Source organism: Buteo buteo, chromosome 10 (genome assembly GCF_964188355.1).
Source record: "Buteo buteo chromosome 10, bButBut1.hap1.1, whole genome shotgun sequence".
NCBI classification, from domain to species: Eukaryota; Metazoa; Chordata; class Aves; order Accipitriformes; family Accipitridae; genus Buteo; species Buteo buteo.
Window position 1 is genome coordinate 25,493,549 of NC_134180.1, and position 22,757 is coordinate 25,516,305.

The following is a 22,757-nucleotide window of genomic DNA, read 5'->3' on the forward strand; positions in this document are numbered from 1 at the left end:
AATTGCTGCCTTCCCAGGTGTAGCCTACCAGCCATTCCTACCTGTGCCCCATCCACTCACTGATGTTGGGGTGCAGGCACGAGCCTGCTATTTTGGAGAAGGAGGCGCAAGTTACAGGTGGAACACAGATGAGGTGTGGAGCTGTGTGCAGGGGCTGCTGTGGGCACTGTCTTCCAAGCACTCCCCTGCCTGTGGTCCTAGGGAGGACCCTGCGTGCTCCCACACCTTGGCCCCCACCAAAAGGGTCAGGACTGCAAAGCAAGCCAAGCATTACCTGAAGTGCTTGGTATCAGCGGGAGCTGCCTACACAGGGACTGCTGCTTGGCTCCTCCGAGCTAGCCTTTGGGGAGAGGCAGGGCAGGGCAGGGCCACTGCAAGTCCCAGTACAGAGTTAGACTTACGCTTAGTGAAAAAGTACTGAAGGAAAGAGAAACCCAGCTCCTGTAGCCCCAGTGAGCTCCAGCAGGGCCCTCCGAGTGAAACAGGGACTGGGGCTGGCACGTGCTGAGAAACTGCAGCCTGGAGGCCCGAGGGGCACTGGGCCTCCATCTCAGCCTGGGGCAGCACCAAGGCAAGGCTGGAGGTTAGAGAACAAGAATACCACGCTGTTTGCAGGAACAGCGCTTAAACCCAGGCCCCCAGCTTGGCCTCAGCTGGCTTGTAGGACGAGGGTGAGAGAAAGAGAGGGAAAAGACCTTCTCCTCATGCTAGAACTTTGGTTTAAGATGTACTTATTAGGATAGCTTGGGAAAGGAGAGCCTGTGGCTCAGCTTCAGCCACTCAAGGGACTGAAGGTATTTAATGGATTTAAATTGCTTCTTACCAGTAATATTTTGTTATTTTGCAAAAAAATAGTACCAAGACAGTAAGAAGAAATTTTATTTTAAGATGCTTTTAAAAAAAAACATTTTATTGTCTGCTATGTGCAACATGCCAGTAACCACTGCAGATAAAGGAAGCATTCAGAATATTGTAACATATATATAATAAATATGCTACTCGTGACACTTTAAGACTGATGAGACTTTCTCTTATGTTACTGGTGGATGGATAGACCTGATTTCTGAAAATGAGAATGCTATTTCAATTGAGGGATTACTATACTAATTCTATTCTAGTCTAACAGCTAAAAAGATAAAACATTTATATGATATTCAGAATCTAAATAATTTACATACAGTACACATCTCAGTATGTATTAATAAGTGAAGGGGAGCTGGATAATATTGAATACACAAGTATCAGTAAATGTTCATGTTCCCATGAAAACAGATCTCTCTAAAAAGCAAACACTAAACAGAATAAACGTATAGTTAGAAGATATTCATTTCAAGGTTCTACAAACTGGAAAGTTCAAGATAAATGCATTAAGCTGAATATCTTAGCTAAGCTCAGATAAACATCTTGAATGCCTTTTCACAGCTGCAGAGCAAAGACATGTGAATAACAACATACTGCATTATCAGTAGCTACAACAAGTAATTCCAATTTGCCTGTATATTCTTACACTTATTGTGAGGGTTTTCCCAGGTCAAAGCTCTTTCTACTCCTCCACCTTAGCAATTTGATAAAGTTAAGACTTGCACTGAAAATTTTGTCATGATGAAAAACCATTTTGTAGAATGTATCAATGGGTAGATCTCCATTTGGATCTGCATATTTCAGAGTTGTCATCGGAGTATATAAGGTATTGGTCTGATGGCGAAAAGGTGGATTTTCTGCAAGAATTATCTTCACTGTATGCTGTCAAGAATGAGAAACAGAATTGTTAAAGAACCTTTACCAAAATAATAAACTAAAAATTTAGTTTTAAGTTAAGCAGAGGAAAAGTAGAATAAAGTGCTAGAATTATGTAAAAACCTGGATGTAGTTTTATTAGAATTTAATCAGAAGTTTTTCTTAAAATGTTTTTAAGGCCATAAGAAGTACTACTTATTTATTCTTAGTCCTATTTCTGTTTATTTATACCATGGTGATAGCACCTGACACCAAAGTATCCTGAATAGTCCTCCAAAATTATGCCTATATGCCCACAATAGGTAGATCCTTTCTTTTACAGTTCACTGGGAAAGGATCGGAACAGTGCACTTTGCAGAAAGATCTGGGAACCTTCAGTTGACACTGAAGCTATTCTTAGCAGCAAGCACCTGAAATCATTGTCCTTTCCACAGCCTGCCTAAACTTGTCTTCCTGCAGGAAGCCCCAAGCACCAGAAACTACATCCATGTATCTTCTATTGTGCCTTGCTGCTCTGGGGTAGCTGAGTGAACTTCACATTAGCGGAGGAATTACTAGCAAGATGGAGAGGAGAGCAGCTTTAAACAGTGGTGGGAACCACTGTGTAGATGTATGGTAACACGGCAGAATGCCAAGACTTCACCAGATGATGTGTAAGTGCATCTAATACCTCAGTGGTATTTAAATTACAATTCACAATTGTCTTCCATACTTCAAAATGAACATTCTTTTAATATCCTAAAGGGTTTTGTTTAAAACTCTTGAGATTCTCTTGAGGTTTTAAAAATAATTTTAAATTGTGTAAATTACATTTAATTAAATCTAATGCTTCTACAAAAAAAAACACCAACCAACCAGTGCATTCATAAATCACCAAAAAAAAAAATTTTTTTTCAAGAAAAAAGAAGATGGAGAATTATTGATGAGTTACCTCCGCAACATCTTCAGCACTTTGTCCCAGGCTCTGGAAAATTTGTTTGTAATTTTTAAGGTAAATATTAGTAAACATCTCAGCTGTTTCCTCATCTGCAGCCGAAAGGTCCATCTTCATTCCATCTTCAAACACTTTTCTTTCAAACTCTGTAACCACTGGGCCTGGTTCAATCAGACTTAACCTGTTCAAAAAGCAAAGATATACTGGTTATTGACTATCCTCTGTGGGAAATAACACCTCTCTATCCTTCTCAAAAAAGAATACTGAAGAATTGCACTGAGTACATGTTAGCAAGCAATATTAAACAGTACATTCTGTAAAGGCAATCCATACCACATTATTGCTCTCATGCTCCTACCCATCCACATGTAGTAGTAGAAATCTGTGTAGCTTAAATTTCAAGGAAGTGCTGTAACTTAATTCATTGCAGAATTGAGTGCAGTTCTTACCTACTGTCTCACAGCTGTGGAATCTAAGGATGATTTATCCATAAGAACTTATCAAATATTAAGAAAAATAAGTAAAGGATGATAACAGAATTCTTGACTTTCTGGACAAAATCCTGCATAGATTTCTTTGTTACAGCTTTCCCATAATAATACTAGACATAGCTGAAAGAAAGGGAGGAATTGCCCCAACACGGATTTTCTTCATCAAGCTGTCAGTGTTACATAATTCAAGATGCCTCCACAATATTATAATAAAATAGAATATTGAGAATTTTGCTGTCGGTAGACAGATTTCGGCTGCTGCCAAATCTGGAAAATTTTATTTTGCTCAGTAGCATATTATAGCACGTCACTGAGATACAGTTACTGGTCAGCACTTTCCTCGTTCTTTTCTCAGGCAGTAATTACTTCCAGCCACAATGTTTATCAAAACACTCTTTGGGATAAGACCTCCTCCTAGATTTGAGTTCTGGTCCAGCTCTTCTTTAGAACTAAATCAAGCTATTAACCTTGACAGCAGAATTCCAGCTGCTGCTGGAATTAAAGCCTTTTCTCTTGCATCACTCTTCACACTGGACCATGGACTTTTCCCATTCTACTTCCTTTTCTTTAAACTCCTTTTTGCTCTATCTTATACTCTTGAAATCTTATTATGAATTCTGGTATATCCTGTGTATCATTACAATATATTTATTCTACATCCCTCCCAACTTTTCAGAGCAGTATGCAAAACCACAGTTTGGATGCTGCCTTGTCTCTGAAATCCCAGGACAGCAGCTGTCTCTTCTCCCACAGAACAAAGGCTAAATGCTTAGGAACACAGAGAGGCAGTGGATATTTAACAGTTGTTGGACTTCACACAAAGAATAGTAGCAGAATTACAGGCATGTAAATATACATGTGACAAATCAAACCCCGAAGTCCCACAGACGATGAACAGGACCATTCTCTTAAACACTGTCTTAAACGTTAAGAAATAGTACACCACATTCTTCTCACTTTCCTCCCACCTCCTGTCATTATAGGTATCTCGCCCTGTGTTCCATTCTGATGGATTTCCACTTGCTCTCACTCTCTGTCTCTGATAAGCCCTTGAACTTTTTTATCTGTGAATTGCTTAAGTCTGTTATCCTTTCTAAAGGAAAATATCACAGGTTGATATTATAATTTTATTCTTATGGCACTGTATGCAAGAATCTGTTTTTGGAAGTGTTACATAAACTGTATTTTATCCAAAGCTAAAAAGCCTTGAACTGTTCAAGAGAACATGTTTATTTCAACATCTAGACCTTTTTATTTGCTTATGTAGTGTGAAGAATGTGGACATTTCAATGCCTTTTGTGATGTACAATTTCCATGGGTTCCTCAATCTGTTTCTCCTAGATAGCAGCAAGCTGTAAAAATTTGTTTGCTAGCTCTGAATATATTTAAAACTATCTAAAATACAACTTACACCAGTGGATCAATACTTACTGCAGTTTGAACTTGAGTGCTTGGATAGCTAAACTTTCGCAGAATCCTTCCACAGCAAACTTAGATGCAGCATAAACATCATTAAATAAGATACCTGAAGGAACAAACATAACATTCTCAGAATGTAATTGTTCAACATACTGATAGTTTAGTTTTAAAAACTACTGTATTTTCCCAAAATTTCTACAGTCTTGCTGGGAAAAACATTAGAAAAATTCTTGTGTATACTGAATCTAAATACTGATTTTTTGCAGATGTTCTCAAAATTGCTTATTCTAGGAAAGGATGCTTGACTAATGCTTTTCCTCCTCCTAGCTGATGCTCTGATCTCTTTGGATGATGCATGAAAGTGTCTGTACATGCAATACCATCTGCATTATTTATCAGCAAGACTTTAATAGGCTATAGATGAACACAGAAGCTGAGTGCAGGAGATATGATTATGCAAGAAATCCAGCTTGCATTTGAGTGATTTAGAAAAAGCACTACATCAATCCATTTAGGTGGATGGTAAGTATTGTATTAAACAATAACAGCTTTTGCAGGACCCTGATTCACCAGAATAATCCAGGTAAAATCAATGCCACTATTGTAGTACTTGAAACAAATAGAGCTAGACTGGATGGAACACAAGAGTAGGATCATCTTTATCTGTGGCTAAAATTAGACTCTGTGGAGTTTTATGAGAGGAGAAACTTTACAAAGAGATCGTACATTTGTCCAGGATATGATTAGATTTTATTCCATTATTGTTGTGCAGGGTGTAGTAAGCATGTTTACCTGTTTGCATAATCTTTTCCAATAGGAAAGAGACAAGTAATGTTACTAAGCCCTGTTTTCTAGATAATAAAAATAATAAAGTTTTAAAAAATAAATAAAAATAATTAGAGTTTGAGTTAAAACTCTTAAAAAAATTCTCTCAGCAGGTTTTGTTGTTAAAATGTCTTGAGAGTAGTTGTGTAGTAACATACTACCTAGATGCATACAAACCATCAGGTCTAAGTGCTGTGCTTTTTACAGTGGGAACTTCAGCATTACAAAGCATAATAGTTAGATATGCTAGCTCCTAAAAAGAGGTAAGCTTTAGATTTTGAATACCAAACAAGTTCAAACAAACAAAAAAAAAAAAACTTTGCCTTGTATTCCCATAACACTGCTTATTATAACTATATGCCCGCTCTTTCTCCTCTTCATGTCAGGCAAAATCTCCTTCAGGAGTCGAACTAGTCCAAAGAAGTTGGTATCCATCACAGTTTTCATTTCATCTATGGTTTGACATTCAATAGGTCCAATGAGCCCCATTCCAGCATTGCTAACTGCACAAAATGGAAGACAACAGTAAGCAATAACCTCCATAAACATTAATTTGTAATCTTTACTGGAAAGCATTTGAAAGTAAAATGAGGATTGAGGATTAAATGATCCTTAAATAATCCTTAAAGAAAGGATTAAAAGATGTTATTCTGTCACTAAAGCTTTGCAAATACATTTGACATTTCCATATTTTTTTAAATTATGCTTTTAATCCAATTTATCTGATACTGTGCAATTTAACTTATTTATTTCTGATTAGTCCTTTTTCTTTAAATTATAAAAGGGTTACAGGAAATTGAGCCAAGAATTATCTATAGTTGTTTATAATTCAGTATTAAGAATTAGAGGCTACTGTCAATACCCACTTATTCCAAAAGGTGATAGACCAGGCCATATTTTGGTCTGCTTTTTGTTTTGTTAACATTCATATCTTCAGGGGAAAAAAACAACAACAACAGAAAAAAACAACCCAAAACCCAACAACACACTACCATTGGTTTTTATTTGCCTCCTGGATATTTGTAAGTGGGGAATGATAGATAGAACTGGCATCCTACACTAAAACTAGTATGTCAAATTAGAGTATAATACAGTTTGCAGAAGCATCTTGTTAAGTGGTGCTTTAATAATTAATCAAAATAAAGGCAGGTCCATAATTTTCTATTGGAGAAGATTTAGTAGTTGATAGTGTAAGCAATTTCCACCTTACTAAGATATTAATATTTATTTTTAGCAAAACAATATGAAAACACTTCTTGTTGAATGATTTGTAAAGTACAATTACAACTGTCAATAGTAAATGAAAGTACCCTTACTTTCTTCGCATTTGTTCTTTTACTTGCTAATTCCCAAATGCTCTTACTTTCTTAGTACAGACAGCTGTTGCCTTCATTGTAAGTAGGGCTATGCTTCATCGATAGGGCAGAATGTCTTGTACATGAAGATGCCAATTTAGGCAAAAGTTCTCCTCTCACATTACTAAAAACTTATCCAAGACACTTCCCTATGATCAAGTTTCTCCTTTGTAAACAGGGAAAACAAGCCTCCCTGCTTGAGAGAAGCATGGTGAGATCTAATCTACTCATGGCTGCATGAAGCCTTAAGAATCTATAAGACTATATAATTATTATTACTTTGATAATTTAAAAAAATACACTAATGAAACTTCTCCAGGGTATTTGAGATAATGTTAAATAGACAACTGATATCTGTTCATAGCATACACATCCTGTACTTGCCTAGGACATCAATCCTTCTGTCAGGGATACTATTCACACAAGTTTTAATAGACTGTTCATCACAGACATCCAGTTGTTTAATTTCGAGGGTTTTGCCCAGACTGCGACCTGCAGCTTCCTCAAGTGGCTCTTTCTTGGCCAGATTCCGCATTGTGGCATACACTGCAACACACCAGAAGCAACAGTTACCAGAAATAAAACCTTTTCTGTGACAGTCTTACTGAGAAGTATTAAAAAATATCAGTTCTACATCCGTATCTTAAATATCTGTGACAAAATCCAGATAAAAAAGTAGAAAGCATCTATTTTCAACATAGATTGTCACTGATTTCTCAGAGTCTGGTTCTGAACTCTTCAAGAAATTCAAAAAAATTAAACTGCTATGCACAATGAAGAACATGCAACGTACGAAGATAGTGTTATCACCAAAACTTTAAATAATGGGTATCAAGTTATGCTGCTGAATCATTTTTAGGTACCTAAAGCCTAATTCTGGATTTCAGATGTCCTTTTTTTTTTTTTAAATCACTGTCAACAAGTTTAGCAGAACAACCATAATTTTATTAAAAAGTGGAAGAAAGATGCTTCCTTAGGTTGCAAAAATGCCTATTTTTGCAATCTACTTCTCAAAATAGGAATTGGTTTTATCATTATTGTGGCCTATTTACCCAGAAAACTATGAATCTACACTCAATCAGTTAGCAGTAAAATACTGTGAGAGTATTTGCCTTTCCATCCATTTTCAATCATACTAAATATCTCATCTTGCAGCAGAAAAACAAATGCCAGCCCCTTTGTTCACCCTCTTATGCCTACACAGGGTTGGAATAATGAAACATGCTTTAAAGAAAAAATGGCAAATTAAGAACTGTTTTCCTAAATTCATTTATTTGGTCCTCAAATGGGCATGTACATTTCATTCAACAAAGATTTAGTAGCCAGAAGCAAAGCTAACTACAACTGTGATTGTGTATTCAAGGTAGCATACTACAGACATTTTCAGCTATTTGGTTTTATACTACTGGTTTTTTTTTGTAAACTACTCAGTTCAAGTAGCTGTTCAGCTTCAATACAGGTACAGAAATATCATATGCTTACAGAAAGCAGTGTATTTTCACTGTATTGTATTTTCTTGACAGTAGGAGAGGGAAACTAACAAGAAACAAGTCACCAAACTGAATAAAATCACCTGTTAAATCACAGAGGAAAAAAAAAAGTACTACCTTGAAGAATATATTTTTATAAAGATAAATAACAGATACATTGTTACCTTTAAATCTTTTCTGTTCATCTTTTGCCATTTTTACAGCTAATGCCAGTCCAATTCCTGAGGAGCAACCTGTAATGAGGACATTTCTTCTTGCCATTCTTTTCACTGGGTGGTTCAAACGAGTTCTTGTTCAGAGGAGCAACAACCTAAATGTAGCTACAGTATAATGTCATTGGCCTTTATTGCTATCTACAGCTTTCCTGAGTCAACAAATCTGAAAATGCACACCTGGACCCTGCATGATTAAGGGATAATCTCCAACTAGACAAAAACAGAGGCAGATGCTCCTGCATGAGCTTATAATCTGCATTATCACCATGGACTATATTTAATACACAATTTGATTAATCTTTAAAGTGAGACATTTGTAAACTACATGGATTTTTTAAATTTTTTTTTAATAGTGGAATAACTAGTTTGCATACTACTGGCAGGAAAAGCATTGCCACAATTACAATCAGTCTGTAGTGTTAAGTCCTCCATTCATGCCTATGGAAAGTAAACTGCACCCAAAATGGCATCCCTCTGCTAAAGTTGTTCAGACTTCCTACACTTACAGCACCCTCCTCATTCTTTTGCATCAGAATGACAAATGGATTTCTTCCCCGATGCCTTACTATTGTAAGAATCCTAATAGGCTTTACAGAAAAAGTAAATTGAAAAATGGGATGTGGATTTGGAAAGAGACAAGTTGTTTAGACAGATTCCTCACATTTCTTTTTGGCACTGTTCCCAACCCAGAATAGAGAAAATAAGCAAGTATGCTGGCAGTGGAGAACAGCCAGGAAGACGAACAGAACAACTTCACTACATCCTTGCTAATGCTGAAATATCTTCGAACACTTTCTATTCTCCAATTGACAAGTTGGGGCAGGGAGGGAGGGAGGGATATCAGAAACAGCATGATGTCTGACGCAGTTTTAGTTTTGGGGAAAAATATTCCACCAACTTTGCATATAAACACTGAATTAAACAGAGGGACATCTGGACTGGCAATCTGGTGCAATTCACATTTAACACAGTAACTGTAGGCATACTACATTCAGAAAGAAAATCAGTCTTTCGTGAAATTTATAAACCATCCTGAGTAACAGAAAAAGAATCATCTTAATAAGCAATTAACTTTCCGAACAGCATTCAGCTAACTGCAAAGCCATTATACACAGAAAAATGTTTTCCAAGATTCAATAACCCCATATTAATGCAATGCAATTCAGAAGAATGAACTTAGTGTTCCATAGATGTAAATTGGTTAGTAACTAAAGAAGAGTAGGACTCTACAGAAACATTTAACCGAAATTATGTTAGGAAAAAAAAGCCCCTCCTTTCCAAAACAAATAAATTCACTTGAACAGTATAACAAGTGGAATCATTAACTTCTCACACAAGCAACAAAATAGCAAGACAGCATCTAAAGTTAAAGAGAAAATGTAATTATGATTCTACTTATTTATCAGGTTCAACCCACAGTTTTACCAAAGTTGGTATCCAGATACACAATTTTAGTGCAAATGCAATTTAGCTGATTCAGATATTAGGCAAATTGCTTTTGCTGCTCATGCACATTTATATTTAGTGCATGTAGGAGGAGCAAGCGAGGCTTTATGCAACAGTACGTTAGTGGAATTCCACTAGTGTTGTGATGCAACTGTAATTACAGATTGGTTATATTTTCCACTTGAAATCCTGGTTTGAAGGGCTTACGTGTCCCTTTGCTTTAAAAAAATCTGTCTGAAATTTGATGCATAGATTTCTAGCCTGAAGGCAAACTGATCTGCCTAAAGAGAGGAAAAAAAATTAAAGTATTTTAATATTTTTCAGCTATTACACTGGTCAACCTAATAGTAATGTTTTTCATTTACTACTATATAGAGAAACAAATAGCTTGATTTAAAAAACACAATATATTTATTTCTGTAAGTAAACAGTATTTTTTTGCTACATCATAATTTTCATAATAGCAAAATAAATAATCTGAACCTGCAGAAATACTTTAGAGGAGTGCATCTTGACCTTGTCAATGGTAGTAAAATGTCTGCCTGGTTTTGTATAACCACTTAAAGTAGAATGGTTGCATTTGTGGAACATGTTTGCATAAACAGGGAAAGACCTACCTACTACCTAAGGAGTTTAGCACACTTCCACCTGCAGGGTTGCTGAAATACAACAGATAGGTTTGTTGGCCAAGATATTCTTCTAATATATAGGAACACTTAACTGAGGCCTCATCTTTAAATTGCAATACATTCAGTTCTGGTCCTCTGCTTTATGTCAAATAACTTTACTAACTTGATTTTCTGAAGTATGAACCACATGTCTTAATACACGTAAATCATGTTTGCATTAATCAGACTCAGATTTAGGCCTCATAACCGTATTTGCAGTTTCTGATGCTTTTGTAAAGATAAAAGTGTTAGAAACAGAGGCCACTAGCCATTTGTACTAGCTGAATTGTGTAGTATTTTTTGAAAATTGGAAATAAATATGTTTTAGAATGCATAGTTATGATGCCATTTTAATCAATGGTAATTTTTGTATGGATTTTGATTTGGAAAAAAAGAAGTTCAAACTTTATGGCCCTGTCCCATACCCCTTTGCATCTGAAAGGTACTGCTTGGAGTAAAGTAAGCACGTTTTGCCAGTGTCTATGATCAAATCAGTGTCCTAATACATCTTACAAACAGGTCAGTTTTAATAAGATATTGTGTCTGCAACATTGTATGTGTACAAAAAAAAAAAGATAAAATATTCCCAATCAAAAATTGTTAATAAGGTAATACCATTGTGCTCTTAATTGGAAGTTAGATGTGAAACACAAGTACATGGTTTAAAATCCTTGGGAAAAAATGACAGCTGAAAATAATTTCTTCAATTCAAAATACTTAAAAAAATAAAATTTATTTCTCAAAAAATGAATTAAGATGTTATTATATCAAGGCAATAATCTGAAAAACAGTTGGAAAAATAAAAAGGTTGTCATTTGCGTCAGTACAAATAACCACATTCATTATTTACAAACACAATGTTAAAATTTTCTCTTTGAACGCAGGATTATGTTACCAGCAACAGCATTCCTAGGTTGCTTGCTACTTGTTCAATAAACAACACTCCTTCCTTCATAATTCTTGCCCCTGAAACAAAACATCTGTGATCAGAACATTCCTTTAAAATTCTGCACTCAATTTACCATATCTAAAGCCATTTGTACCAAGACATTACTTTTCATTATTAAGATTTATCTTACAAATTCAAGAAAACTAGCTGTGTGTCTCAAGTCCATGGCTTCTTTCTCAAATTCTGCCTCCTAGACTGAAGTTATTAATGTATTTTTTGTTCACTGTTCTTGTAATTGAAGTGCATTTGCTTTCAAAATGAGCATAATTTACAAATTTTTCAACATATATTAAGTTATAGTAGATAAGTAGGAAAATATTATGCAGAATATTTTGAGAAGAAATCTTCATATACAAACCCCTGTAAAAATTTTGTACAGTTTAAAGGAGCACTGCCTTTTGAAATAATGCTTCTGTGTAAGGCTTAAGGTTTCACATTGAACTGCATTTTTATGTTTAAGTTCCTAACGACTTAAGTTTCTAACAATTCAGGAAGTGTTTGTAAAAACCCTATCAACAGTATCAAGGTATCAAGAGGAAAAAAGCCTATGATTTTTACCAATACAAAGTGAAGAAAATCTTATCAACATTAATGTAAGTATCCTGGATTTTCTATCATATACAGAAATAAATGCAGCCAAACACACTATGTTTGGGGTTGGGGGCAGGGGAGGCAGAGTGTTGTTAATTTCTAGAGGTTTACGTGTGTGTGTCGTCCCCCCCCCCTTTAAAAAACAGGCTCACATGCTGGACTTCATTATTTGATAGTTCATTTATAGAAAATCTGAACAGGAGTATAAGGTGATCAACAAAATGGCCTCTCTAGTATATGAAACACAGCAGCTATGTTTATGTTAGCCAGCACTGTGGCACAACAGAGGCCATATCAGCCACTAATATTTCATAACATCACATTATACTATGGCTCTTGTTAATTATAAATATAAAAGTGATTATGTTGTAGCTATTCATGTTTAAGCTAGATGCTTATTCTTCATGAGGAACACTATAAATAGAGTACATAGGCATCTAAGTAGCACATAATAAGCTTATAGCTAATGAATGAAAGATTATTACAATAACTTCTAATTATTTTTATACTATGTATACTTTTATTAAAATTTTGTAATTTTTTTAAATCTATCTTTGTAATCCCTAATTTTGTCTTACTTCACTTACCATTTTTAACATAATTTTATTTCTCATTTCAGTAAGGAACTGTGGCCACAAAAGATTAATTTGCTATAAGTCAAATCTGACCTTTTCTTTTTTTTTCCTAAATAAAGGAAATTACTTCAATTTCCCAGAAAAATCAAAAAGCTACTCTGAATGTTCAGTAAGATGTTTCCAGTTTCTTTATTTGGAACACTTACAAATTCTAAGGGTAGCAGAGTGCTGTATTGTTACAAGATCTTCACTGCAGATTAAAGTAGAGTAAGAACACAGAACACTTCAACTGAAAAATCTGTGACCTGGTTATTTCATGAGTCCCAAAAGGGCAGAGTGGACCAGGACAGAAATCAACCCTAGCTAACAATTCCTTCCCCGAATTAATACATTTCCTGTAATAAGCAAGGAAGGTAGTGTATTAAGGGGAAAAAGAGTGAGACAGACTATACCCCTGGGCAAAACACACACACACAAAAACACCACCCCTTTTCCCCAGAGAGATTAGGTAATTGAGTTTTTAGAACTAGGACAGAAGTTTCTGTGGAACATTGGTCAGTCAGTCTGCAATGTGTTACTAATGGAGAAAGCCTTTTCTTACATCATGTTAATATACACAACTTTTAAACAAAGCAACCATATCATATTCTAAGTGGAGCCAGAACACCTCTATAATGTATTTCATATTTTATGCAGAATGCTTCCAAAATCCAGTGTTTTATGTACTTAACTACAATGAAAATAAACTTGACATTTAATTTCCTTCATTCCAGGTCTCTCAAGGAACATGACTGAAGTAGGTCTATTTTCAAAGCCTTTCTTGTATCATTCTTGGGCTTCCCCTTACATGGTATTCCTTAGCAAAAATAACAACAAGGAAATTTGTCTGGAAAGGAAAGGTCTAGTCAGCAGTTGTACGGGGGCTAGCTAGGAAATCCTTTCCTTCAGAATCATCCCCAAAGTCTTAGGAAAAGTTGGAAATATGTTAATGGTACGTGTGAAGGGTTGTACTGGGTTTGTGTGGCACAGTTTTGGTAGTGGGGGGGTTACAGGGGTGGCTGCTGTGAGAAGGTGCTAGAAGCTTCCCCTGTGTCCGACAGAGCCAACGCCAGCTGGCTCCAAGACAGACCTGCCGCCGGCCAAGGCCAAGCCAATCAGCAACAGTGGTAATGCCTCTGTGATAACATATTTAAGAAGGGAAAAAAAGTTGTGGCAGGCACAGAAACTGCAGCAGGAGAGAGGAGTGAGAACATGCAAGAGAAACAACCCTGCAGACCCCAAGGTCAGTGAAGAAGGAGGGGGAGGAGATGCTCCAGGCGCCGGAGCAGAGGTTCCCCTGCAGCCTGTGGGGAAGACCATGGTGAGGCAGGCTGTCCCCCTGCAGACCATGGAGGTCCACAGCAGAGCAGATGTCCGTCTGCAGCCCATGGAGGACCCCACACTGGAGCAGGTGGTTGCCTGAAAGAGGCTGTGACACCGTGGGAAGCCCACGCCAGAGCAGGCTCCTGGCAGGACCTGTGGATCTGTGGAGAGAGGAGTCATGCTGGAGCAGGTTTTCTGGCAGGACTTGTGTGCTCCAGCCCATGCTGGAGCAGTGTGCTCCTGAAGGACTGCATGCCGTCGAAGGGACCCATGCTGGAGCAGTTAGTGAAGGACTGTCTCCCGTAGGAGAGACCCCACGCTGGAGCAGGGGAAGAGTGTGAGGAGTCCTGCCCCTGAAGAGGATGAAGTGGCAGAGACAACGTGTGATGAACTGATCATAACCCCCATTCCCCGTCCCCCTCTGCCTCTGGGGGGGATAGGTAGAGAATCCAGGAGTGAAGCTGGGCCCGGGAAGAAGAGAGGGGTAGAAGGAAGGTGTTTTGAGATTTGGGTTTATTTCTTATTACCCTGCTCTGGTTGGTTGGCAATAAATAAGTTAATTTTCCCTAAGTCAACTCTGTTCTGCCTGTGACGGTAATTGGTTGAGTGATCTCTCCCTGTCCTTATCTCAACCCACAAGCCTTTTGTTATATTTTCTCTCCCCTGTCCAGCTGAGGGGGGGAGTGATAGAGCAGCTTTGGTGGGCACCTGGCATCCAGCCAGGGTCAACCCACCACAGGGTAGCAGCAGGCACTGTCCTGTTCTCAACTGTCATAAATAACCTTTAACAGAAATCAAGATGGAAGAGCTGACACTGCTTTAATTTGCAGTGAAAGAACTTTCATATTCAGCTGCGACAGCCAAGCCCCCATGATCTAGAATATAGATCAAATGCCTTTGGTGACTACACAGAAAGAAGACTTCTCCAATACCTTATCCTAGGGAAAGAAATAACATACAAATGCAGCATAATCAAAATGGCAGGAACCATTTCAGTTTTGACGTTTACCTTTAGCTGGCAAGCATCTTTTAATGAACTTATTTCTGCAGAAAGCCTGTTTATCTCAGATGGCACTTGTACTTGTAGTGACTGAATCATGCTCCAAACCAAAGATTTATATCATTCGTAAAGTAAAATTAGCTACCTTTTCTGTTCTATCTGTGTGCTCCCATTCACCATGCCAAAAATTTCTCTCTTCTCTTTCCTATAAGCATGCTAAATCTCAGTGCTCTTTTGATGCAATTATTTTCATAAGATAGCTACCCAAGTCATAAGAAGCTCTTATCATACAGCATACTGTTTCATTTCATTTCATGGAAGATCACACCCATAGCCAGAACATCAGGTTACTACAGATAAGCAATATTCAAATTTCTCCACAAAGCAGACAATTAAGAGTGTGCCATTAAATTTGTAATTTTTAAATCATTAAACTGGTTTAACTTTAGGGGATTAAGATTCAGCAAACACCAGGATATACAATACAACTACTTGGGGAAAAGTAATGACACTTATTCTAAAGAGACATCGTATCGTTTCTTGTAGGCAGTTATGAGAATGGTATTAAAAAGTAAAAATTTTTTGTGTATCTAAGGAACATTTTACCTTTTCAAGAGCTTCTAGGCTCTGTTGTTTTCTTTCTATTTTTTTCTTCAGCTGATTTATTTCTTGATCTCTCTGGAGCAATTCAAACTCTTTTTCACGAAGCTCATCTTTAGAACGCTGAAGTTTCTTCTCTAAGCTCTCAATCTGAACAGAAAATGCAGTTAAATCAGAACTGATATTTTACTGAAATCAGGACAAGGAAAAAAAAAAACCAACATCCCAAACAAAACTCACCAATACCATCAGTGTTACCTCTGACTTTGTATTCTCTTGTCAATTTTCTATTTTATCTTTATTTTGTCAATATTTTCCTTTATCAAATGGATAAAGGACCACCAATTTGGGAGCTATATTGTATCAAGTAAAAAAAAAAAAAAAACCAAAACAAAAAAACCCCCACATTTTCATTTTTATACTGGTATTTCCCTGCAAAATTTTTAGTTTTAATTGACAACATAAAATATTTTTGCTGGTACACTATTAAGGTACTCCCTTCTCTCTCCCTACAATAAGGAAACAATTTTACTGTTCTAGATTAAACCTGGCCAGCTACTGTGTCCTAGGACCAGACTTTCTCAGAGAATTAACTGCCCTTTGTTAGGGAAACTGTTTTTTTAATTTAAGCAAGAATTACCTGTTTATTGCATTCCTTAATTGCTAGCTCTGACTTCTCTAAATTGGACTCTAATCGAATTATTTGTTGTTCCATTTCTCCCCTATGTTCACGAACTGTCATATCCAACTGTGTAATCTAGAGGTAAAAAAGGAAGAAAAGACAGTATTTTATTTTGAACTAGTATGCGGATTTTAAGAAGCAATATTACAAAATATGACAGCAAAAGGAATGAAACTAATCCTTTGTAGTCTCAAGAATATTGTCTCAAGCAGTCAATATAAAAATGCACCCTAGCTATCTTGTTTAAAAAAATAGGGGCCAAAACAAAGAGAATAGGGGAAAATCGGGAAAAAGTCCATAACTAAGTATGTTTGGTTCTCAGGTACACAGAACACAAAACTAGTTCTCACTTTAAACGGAACGTAATGAGTAGCTTAGTATACTAATACATCTTGTTAGAAAGTGCCAAATTTTGCCAAAGCAAAAGAAATCCTATCACTTTGATGAATTCCCGGAGCAGCTCACAGGGTACTGCGGCAAGAATATATTGGAAGGTCTGGCCTCCTTACAGTATCAGTTCCTTGAACAGATTTTTTTTTTTTAAATCCCCACCCTTCCTTCTCTCTGCACCTCAAATAGTCTTGGATACAAAGGCTGGTAACTCCTGCAGGAAGTACCTATTAGAAAGCTTATTATAAGTGACAGAATAGTTTTTCCATGATGGAGATAAAATCATGAAGCCAGACCAAAAGACTGAAAGCATTTCAAGTGAGCTACAGAAATGTATTCATAACAAAGATACTGTTTCATATTTAGATGCTGATTTAGAGCTAATATGCTCCAGTGCAAACAAGGAAAGGAAATCTATCACCTCCAAGCACACTTCAGTGCAGATCTTTCCTTTGTTTTAAACATCAAGACAACAACAGTTGTCCTGTAACTTTATTACTAAGGAAGAACTATGCGACAGGTTTTCACGAGGGAACACAACCTGTTTCCCTTAGGGAAACACCACCTGATTTTCCTGGTACTATAAGGCTTCAGCAACATACAGCTGGTTTTGAGGTTGACACTGTGGCTATATTAACAGTACAGTTTGGAATGATGTGTGAAGGCAATTAAACCTAGTGGACTTTTTATAAGTTATCTACTACATAACAGGAATAACTGTCATTAACATACTTGAAATGGTCTGACCTGAGCTGCCCTTTGTTTCAGTTCCCAATTCCGTTCTTTCAATGCCTGGTCCATGTCAAGGAGTTCTTGCTTTTTTTCTTCAATTTCTCCCTTGCAGTACCTGAAATTCTCATATGTTTAATTGCTTATTGCGCATTCAGTTGCTTAGGTTCAAGTATCCAGCTTGAAATCATGAGATCTATTACTTACTTAAAGCCAAATTACTCTAAAACATGAATCAAATAATTGATTGCAAAGGACAAACCCAAATGAAATAATTCTGCTAACTATATTCCAGGTGGAGATTTCTCAATAACTTCATTATTCAAGTTATTTAATTGGTTATCAGGACAACACGTTTTTAAAAAAATAATAGTACAGAAGAAAGTAACATTAATTTATGGTCAGAAAGGAAACAGGACAATTTCACTATAAAAGAAAGTAATTCCTCTTACAATTATTTCACAATTTTGGGATTCAGAAGATAATTTTAGCAGATTTTAAAACAGATTTCCCAAAAAAGAATTCGGCACCACTTTTAGAAATTTAAAGTGAGCTGAGGAGCTAGTGTATCAAGTTATCTTACAGCCACAAACCACCTACAAATCATAGAGAGCTGCTGAGAAGATAAAAAAAAGACCATCCAAACTACTTGCTACTCCTAACAAAAAACTAACACAACTAAATTTTTGTGATGGAAAAGATAACAGCCTACCTGAGCTCAGTTGTTAGATCCATGATAGCAACATGCTTCTTCTCCAGAGAGGACTGTGCATTCTGTAATGCATCTTGCAATTCCTGAAGCTGTGTTGAAGTGATTTTTAATTCTCCATGGGCATTCTCTAATGCAGATTCTAGTTCTACTATTTTCTGTAAGGCTTCCCTGTGGCAAGTCTCACTTTGAAGCAGCTTATCTTGTAAATCATTCACTATTTTACACACACGCAACACAAAACACAAAATGTTTAATCATCAGTAAGTCCGAGTCTTTATGCAACACTGCTGCCTACTAGCACTTGTGGTCATAATCAATTTTCAGTATCACTATTTTTAGGAAAATCTAGAAAAACAGTGACTTCTGAGGTTATACAACAATGTTTTCATGTCACCTAAGTCCTGGCTGGTTTTATTCAGCTCATAATCTATACTTGACTTGAAATATGAGGATATACCTAAAAATATTTGGCCAAGGAGAAAGTACAGAGACAACACAGTAACTGAATATGTAGTGCTATGGAAAATGCAAGCAGAACTGCTAGTAAAACCTCTAGGTAAAAGAATGGTAAAATTAAATGGAGGAGGAGGGGTTGGAAAGTTTGTTATTTCCATAGACTCTCTTGTGTGGTTTTCTGTTTGTTTTAAAGAGCTGAATTTTTGTAAATAGCATGTGCCTTTATTACATCTACATGTATTGTTTGGTTACCACATTAAGAATTTGCATTACCAATTTACAGATAAAACTACTTACTCATTTCACCTGGGGTAAAAGTACCTCCCACAGAAGTGAGACTTTGTAAAGGTACATTAAAAAAAAGTTTGTGGGTTTTTTTGAGGGGGGGGGGGTGTGCGGGTTTTTTTAGGTTTTTTTTTTTTTTTTCTTTCTTTTAAAAACTATGGAATTACCAACACATTAAGAAAAAAGTAATCTCTCCATCAAAATTATCATATTTTTACTCTCATGGACTTGATTATAAAACAACAGCAGAAAAAGGAAAAATTAAAATGTCTACTCTAATACATACAGAGAAATAGCATGATGAAGGGAAGCTTGAGAAACAAAATAGCAAAATTACCCTCATTTGCCTTTTCATTGAGCTCTGATCGTGCTTCTTCCAAAATAATATCCAACTGATTTATCTGCATTGCTTTGTCTTCACCATCTTGTTTTAATTGCACTACTTCCTTTTCCATACCAGTAAGTTCACTCTTGCACTGATCCATCTCCAATTTAATTTGTCTAAATAGAAGAAGCAACCAGGACAAAATGAACCTTGTAATAACAAAAGCAACATATCTATGTCCTTACATGCTCTAAGATGACAAGCATTTGTGCATAAAAAAGCAATAAAAACATAATGTTAAGTAGGCTTTTCCTGCAATCAAAACCATATTCTTTAAGACTACCAAGCCCTCCTAGAACTAGTATCTAGAATTACAAGCAACTTGATATATTTATGAATTGAATTGCATTATGAAGTGCCATCTGAAGGCTAAATAGGTTGCCGGGACATACATTAATTCCACTGGAAGACTGTTCCAGAAAGTCATGCCTCTGCTAGATAACTTCCCTTCTGATTTCCAGTCTATGCTCATACAGAGAACAAACTGTATGACTACATAGCTGAATACCACTTCAGACAGCAGCCTTTTCTTATTGATATGTCTATCTGCAGAATATACCTCTCAGTTATTCTAACCTACCTGATTGTACCATTAAGTTCATCCACTTTCTGTCTGTTTAAATCTGCTTCCTGAGCAGCTAGGCGATGTTTCTCCTCTACCTTTCTCAACTCATCTTCTGCACATGCTTTCTGCTTCTGAAGCTCTTGTTCCAAATTGGATACCTATTTAAAATGGTATTTAAGAAGTGTTGGTACTTTGAAATTACATACCAAAGAAATATACAACTTTGTCTTGCAACTCGCATAGCAAGAGTTTTAACACAACAGATTTCTTTAGAGTCTAAAATTGTGTATAATTTAAGACTAGAACTTTGCAGTCACATTTGAAAGACAAATAGTTTCTAGAAAATATAACAAGATTCAACTTTCTGAATTTCAATACACCTCTCCTTAACTGCAGTCTAGGGTTTGATTTTCCAAGTACTTAGCCCCTCTAATGCTAGCTAGAGTTTCTGATAGCACAGAACCTGGTTTAAGACAAAACCAACCACTGAACTCTTTACCAACTCAGTTACCAAAGAAACATTCAGATTTTAAAGGTATTACAAAAATATATAAAAAAGCATTTAATAATCTGTCTTTATGTAGACACTTCTCACTATACTGTACCTGTTTTTCTAGTTTAATTTGATTATCTTCCAGCTCCCCATTTCTAATAGTTTCTTGCTGTAACATTTGCTGCTGATGATGTAAAGTTTGTTGTAGGAGAATATTTTGTTCACTTGTGTCCTGAATATTCTGATCTTTTAGTTTTATTTCTTTCTGTAAATAACGAACCTGAAAACACATTTATTTTCCATTACAATAAAACATTTTTATTTGCACTTGCATCAGCTATTCTCTTCAGTCTCAATGAGCACAGAATCACACCTATTATTCATAAAACTTCTGGCTCTGAATTTAGTTGCATTACAGTTTCAACAGTACATAACACATACCATAATTCATCACTGAGTTGTGCTTTATAAAGTGAGGACAGAAGTAATTTGTCAGCCCCAGTTTTTTTACTTCTTGCTTTCTAAATATACCTAAACTGGTCAGTACCTTAAAAACATACAGAACAAAGATTTTTCATTTCTAAATTACGGAACTACTTTTATTTCTGTCACTCTTCTTTATTTCTCAAAGCCCTTGTTTCCCCCTTGAGGTTCTGTTCTGAGCCTCCCCTATTTCTTTCTGCCTCTATGACAACAGTCATTTCAATAAAAAACAGGAATTCTGAGTGCCTAACTTATCACATGTTGAATAGTCTGATTTCTCAGTGATGAATACCAAGAATTTTCTCAAAAAAAAAAAAAAAATCACTAACTGCTCACCCCAAAGGGGAAGTAGTGATTCTGCCACTTATGAAAACACTGGTCACAATTACAAAGCCTCACTTGCTACCCTTGAGTTTCACGCAGTATCCCATCTCTTTATATGCAGTATAAGAACAACAGATTTTAGGGCTTAGAAAGCAGCAGTAAATATCACAGGCTTATGAGTAACACAGACCATAGATTTCCATGCAGTTACTCCTGTACAGGGTCTAGTAATCTCCAGTTGACTAGAGCCTATCTCTCAGCAGGTAGGGCAGCACCAACATGAACAGCCTGCTATGAGAATTAGTTCATGTGGTTAGGCATCCCCACAAATAAAAATTCATACTAATAATATTTAAACTTAATTCTTCCTTGCTTTCATGTAGTAGTAGAAAGTGTGATAAAACTCAGGGCCTTGAAGTAAAAATTTTCTCATGTCCAGGACTTCTTCCCCAATAAGATACTTGAAACACAGATCAATTATGTGCACCTAAGTTTATACTGCAATAATGCTGTCTCCATTTTTTTCCAAGATAATGCTTTCTTTCACTTAATTCTGATTTTGTTACTGCTTTCAACAATTCATTTATCTTTGTACTTCTTTTCCCTAAGCTTATCCAGTGTTTCTTAGTTATGATTTTCCCTTTTACCCTCACAAATGTATAGTCTTGCTTCCTATTCACAGTTCCTGCTGCAAATGTTTTGTCTCTTACTTCATGGAGTTTTAGATTAAATCGTTCCTAACAAGTGTTCTCTGCAATACAGAAGACTTGTTAAAGCAAGCTGTTACCTCTTCAGACTTTTTTTGGAGCTGATTTTCAAATATCTCCTTATTTTCTTGTGACTGATTCAAATACAGTGCAATTTCTTCCTTACACACATCCAGTGCTGACTCAAGTTGTCTCACCTAGTTGAATGTAACAGAGTCCTTAATATTGCATGGCATGGTTTTTATTAACTAGTCTAAAAAAAGTGTTAAAAAACATCTTTGTGTAAAATTTCTGAAAAGCTACATTTTTATCTGAAGAGTATTAAAACAGGCTTGGAGGATTTTGATAAACTTTAAAACTGAAATAGTATTCAGAAATTAAAATTATATGTGAAATTAAATTACAATACTTTAGACGGTGTTTAAATCAGATAAGACTATCAGTGATGAGAAGATATTCCAGTATTTATCAGTAACTAGAATTTAAAAGCAAACATATGCCCAATACCAAATCATTAATCCACATTTTATTACATATAGAATTGTATAAATAAATTTGGAATGATCATCGTATGTGAATTGTGACAAGTCTTTTTCAAAAATAATATTCAGATCTTAATACAATTCCTCTCAGAAAGCTACTAAGCAGCATTTTTTTTTCTTTCTGCACTGAAAGACAATGCCTGAGTTCTACCAAAAGGGAAAGGAAAAGCTTTTAGCAATGTCAACACTGTTAATCTATTTTACCCTTTTACTATTAATTTGGATTTGAGTAATCCTTAACAAATATCTTAGAACCTTGATTAGATAAAAGTTATAATGAACAAACCCCCAGAGGTCTTAAGCCATAGTAATTAAACTTTTCTTAAGTGTTGGTTTCAATGCTAAGA

General features: G+C 36.1%; 2 protein-coding genes across 11 annotated transcripts in view; both read right to left on the reverse strand.

The window, feature by feature from the left end:
• Positions 1-871: 871 nt before the first annotated feature.
• LOC142036055 (retinol dehydrogenase 8-like) lies at positions 872-10,544 on the reverse strand. Of its 5 annotated transcripts, none has more exons than XM_075038997.1 (7): positions 10,530-10,544; positions 8,416-8,484; positions 7,146-7,307; positions 5,730-5,909; positions 4,594-4,687; positions 2,669-2,852; positions 872-1,743 (listed from the first exon to the last, which is right to left on the reverse strand). In XM_075038997.1, the coding sequence occupies exons 2-7, from the start codon at positions 8,444-8,446 to the stop codon at positions 1,510-1,512; spliced, it is 885 nt and encodes a 294-aa protein (XP_074895098.1). In that variant the 5' UTR covers positions 8,447-8,484; positions 10,530-10,544; the 3' UTR covers positions 872-1,509. The 5 variants fall into 5 exon arrangements, with proteins under 5 accessions (XP_074895098.1, XP_074895097.1, XP_074895096.1 ...); XM_075038996.1 differs by lacking the exon at positions 10,530-10,544 and adding an exon at positions 10,120-10,164; XM_075038995.1 differs by lacking the exon at positions 10,530-10,544 and adding an exon at positions 10,074-10,136.
• The window catches only part of CCDC18 (coiled-coil domain containing 18), a 28,626-nt gene continuing 16,072 nt past the window's right edge, over positions 10,204-22,757 (reverse strand). For 4 of the 6 annotated variants that reach the window (XM_075038988.1, XM_075038985.1, XM_075038986.1 and 1 more), the window contains 9 exons: positions 21,949-22,065; positions 20,467-20,634; positions 19,877-20,019; positions 19,249-19,412; positions 18,171-18,384; positions 17,462-17,576; positions 16,298-16,414; positions 15,664-15,807; positions 10,204-11,546 (listed from right to left, as the gene is read on the reverse strand). In XM_075038988.1, coding sequence (XP_074895089.1) covers positions 11,532-11,546; positions 15,664-15,807; positions 16,298-16,414; positions 17,462-17,576; positions 18,171-18,384; positions 19,249-19,412; positions 19,877-20,019; positions 20,467-20,634; positions 21,949-22,065 — 1,197 coding nt within the window. In that variant the 3' untranslated portion in view covers positions 10,204-11,531. The remainder of the gene's footprint in view (positions 11,547-15,663; positions 15,808-16,297; positions 16,415-17,461; positions 17,577-18,170; positions 18,385-19,248; positions 19,413-19,876; positions 20,020-20,466; positions 20,635-21,948; positions 22,066-22,757) is intronic. The other 2 variants (XR_012652056.1, XM_075038987.1) reach the window with 2 other exon arrangements.

Excerpts from the sequence above, each read along its gene's own strand:
- LOC142036055 (XM_075038993.1), bottom strand. The coding sequence starts at position 8,512 with ATGGCAAGAAGAAATGTCCTCATTACAGGTTGCTCCTCAGGAATTGGA. Across the intron at positions 4,688-5,729 it reads CAGTGTTATGGGAATACAAG|GTATCTTATTTAATGATGTT; the intron begins GCAAAGTTTTTT and ends TTGTTCCTTCAG. Across the intron at positions 1,744-2,668 it reads GTGCTGAAGATGTTGCGGAG|CATACAGTGAAGATAATTCT; the intron begins GTAACTCATCAA and ends CATTCTTGACAG.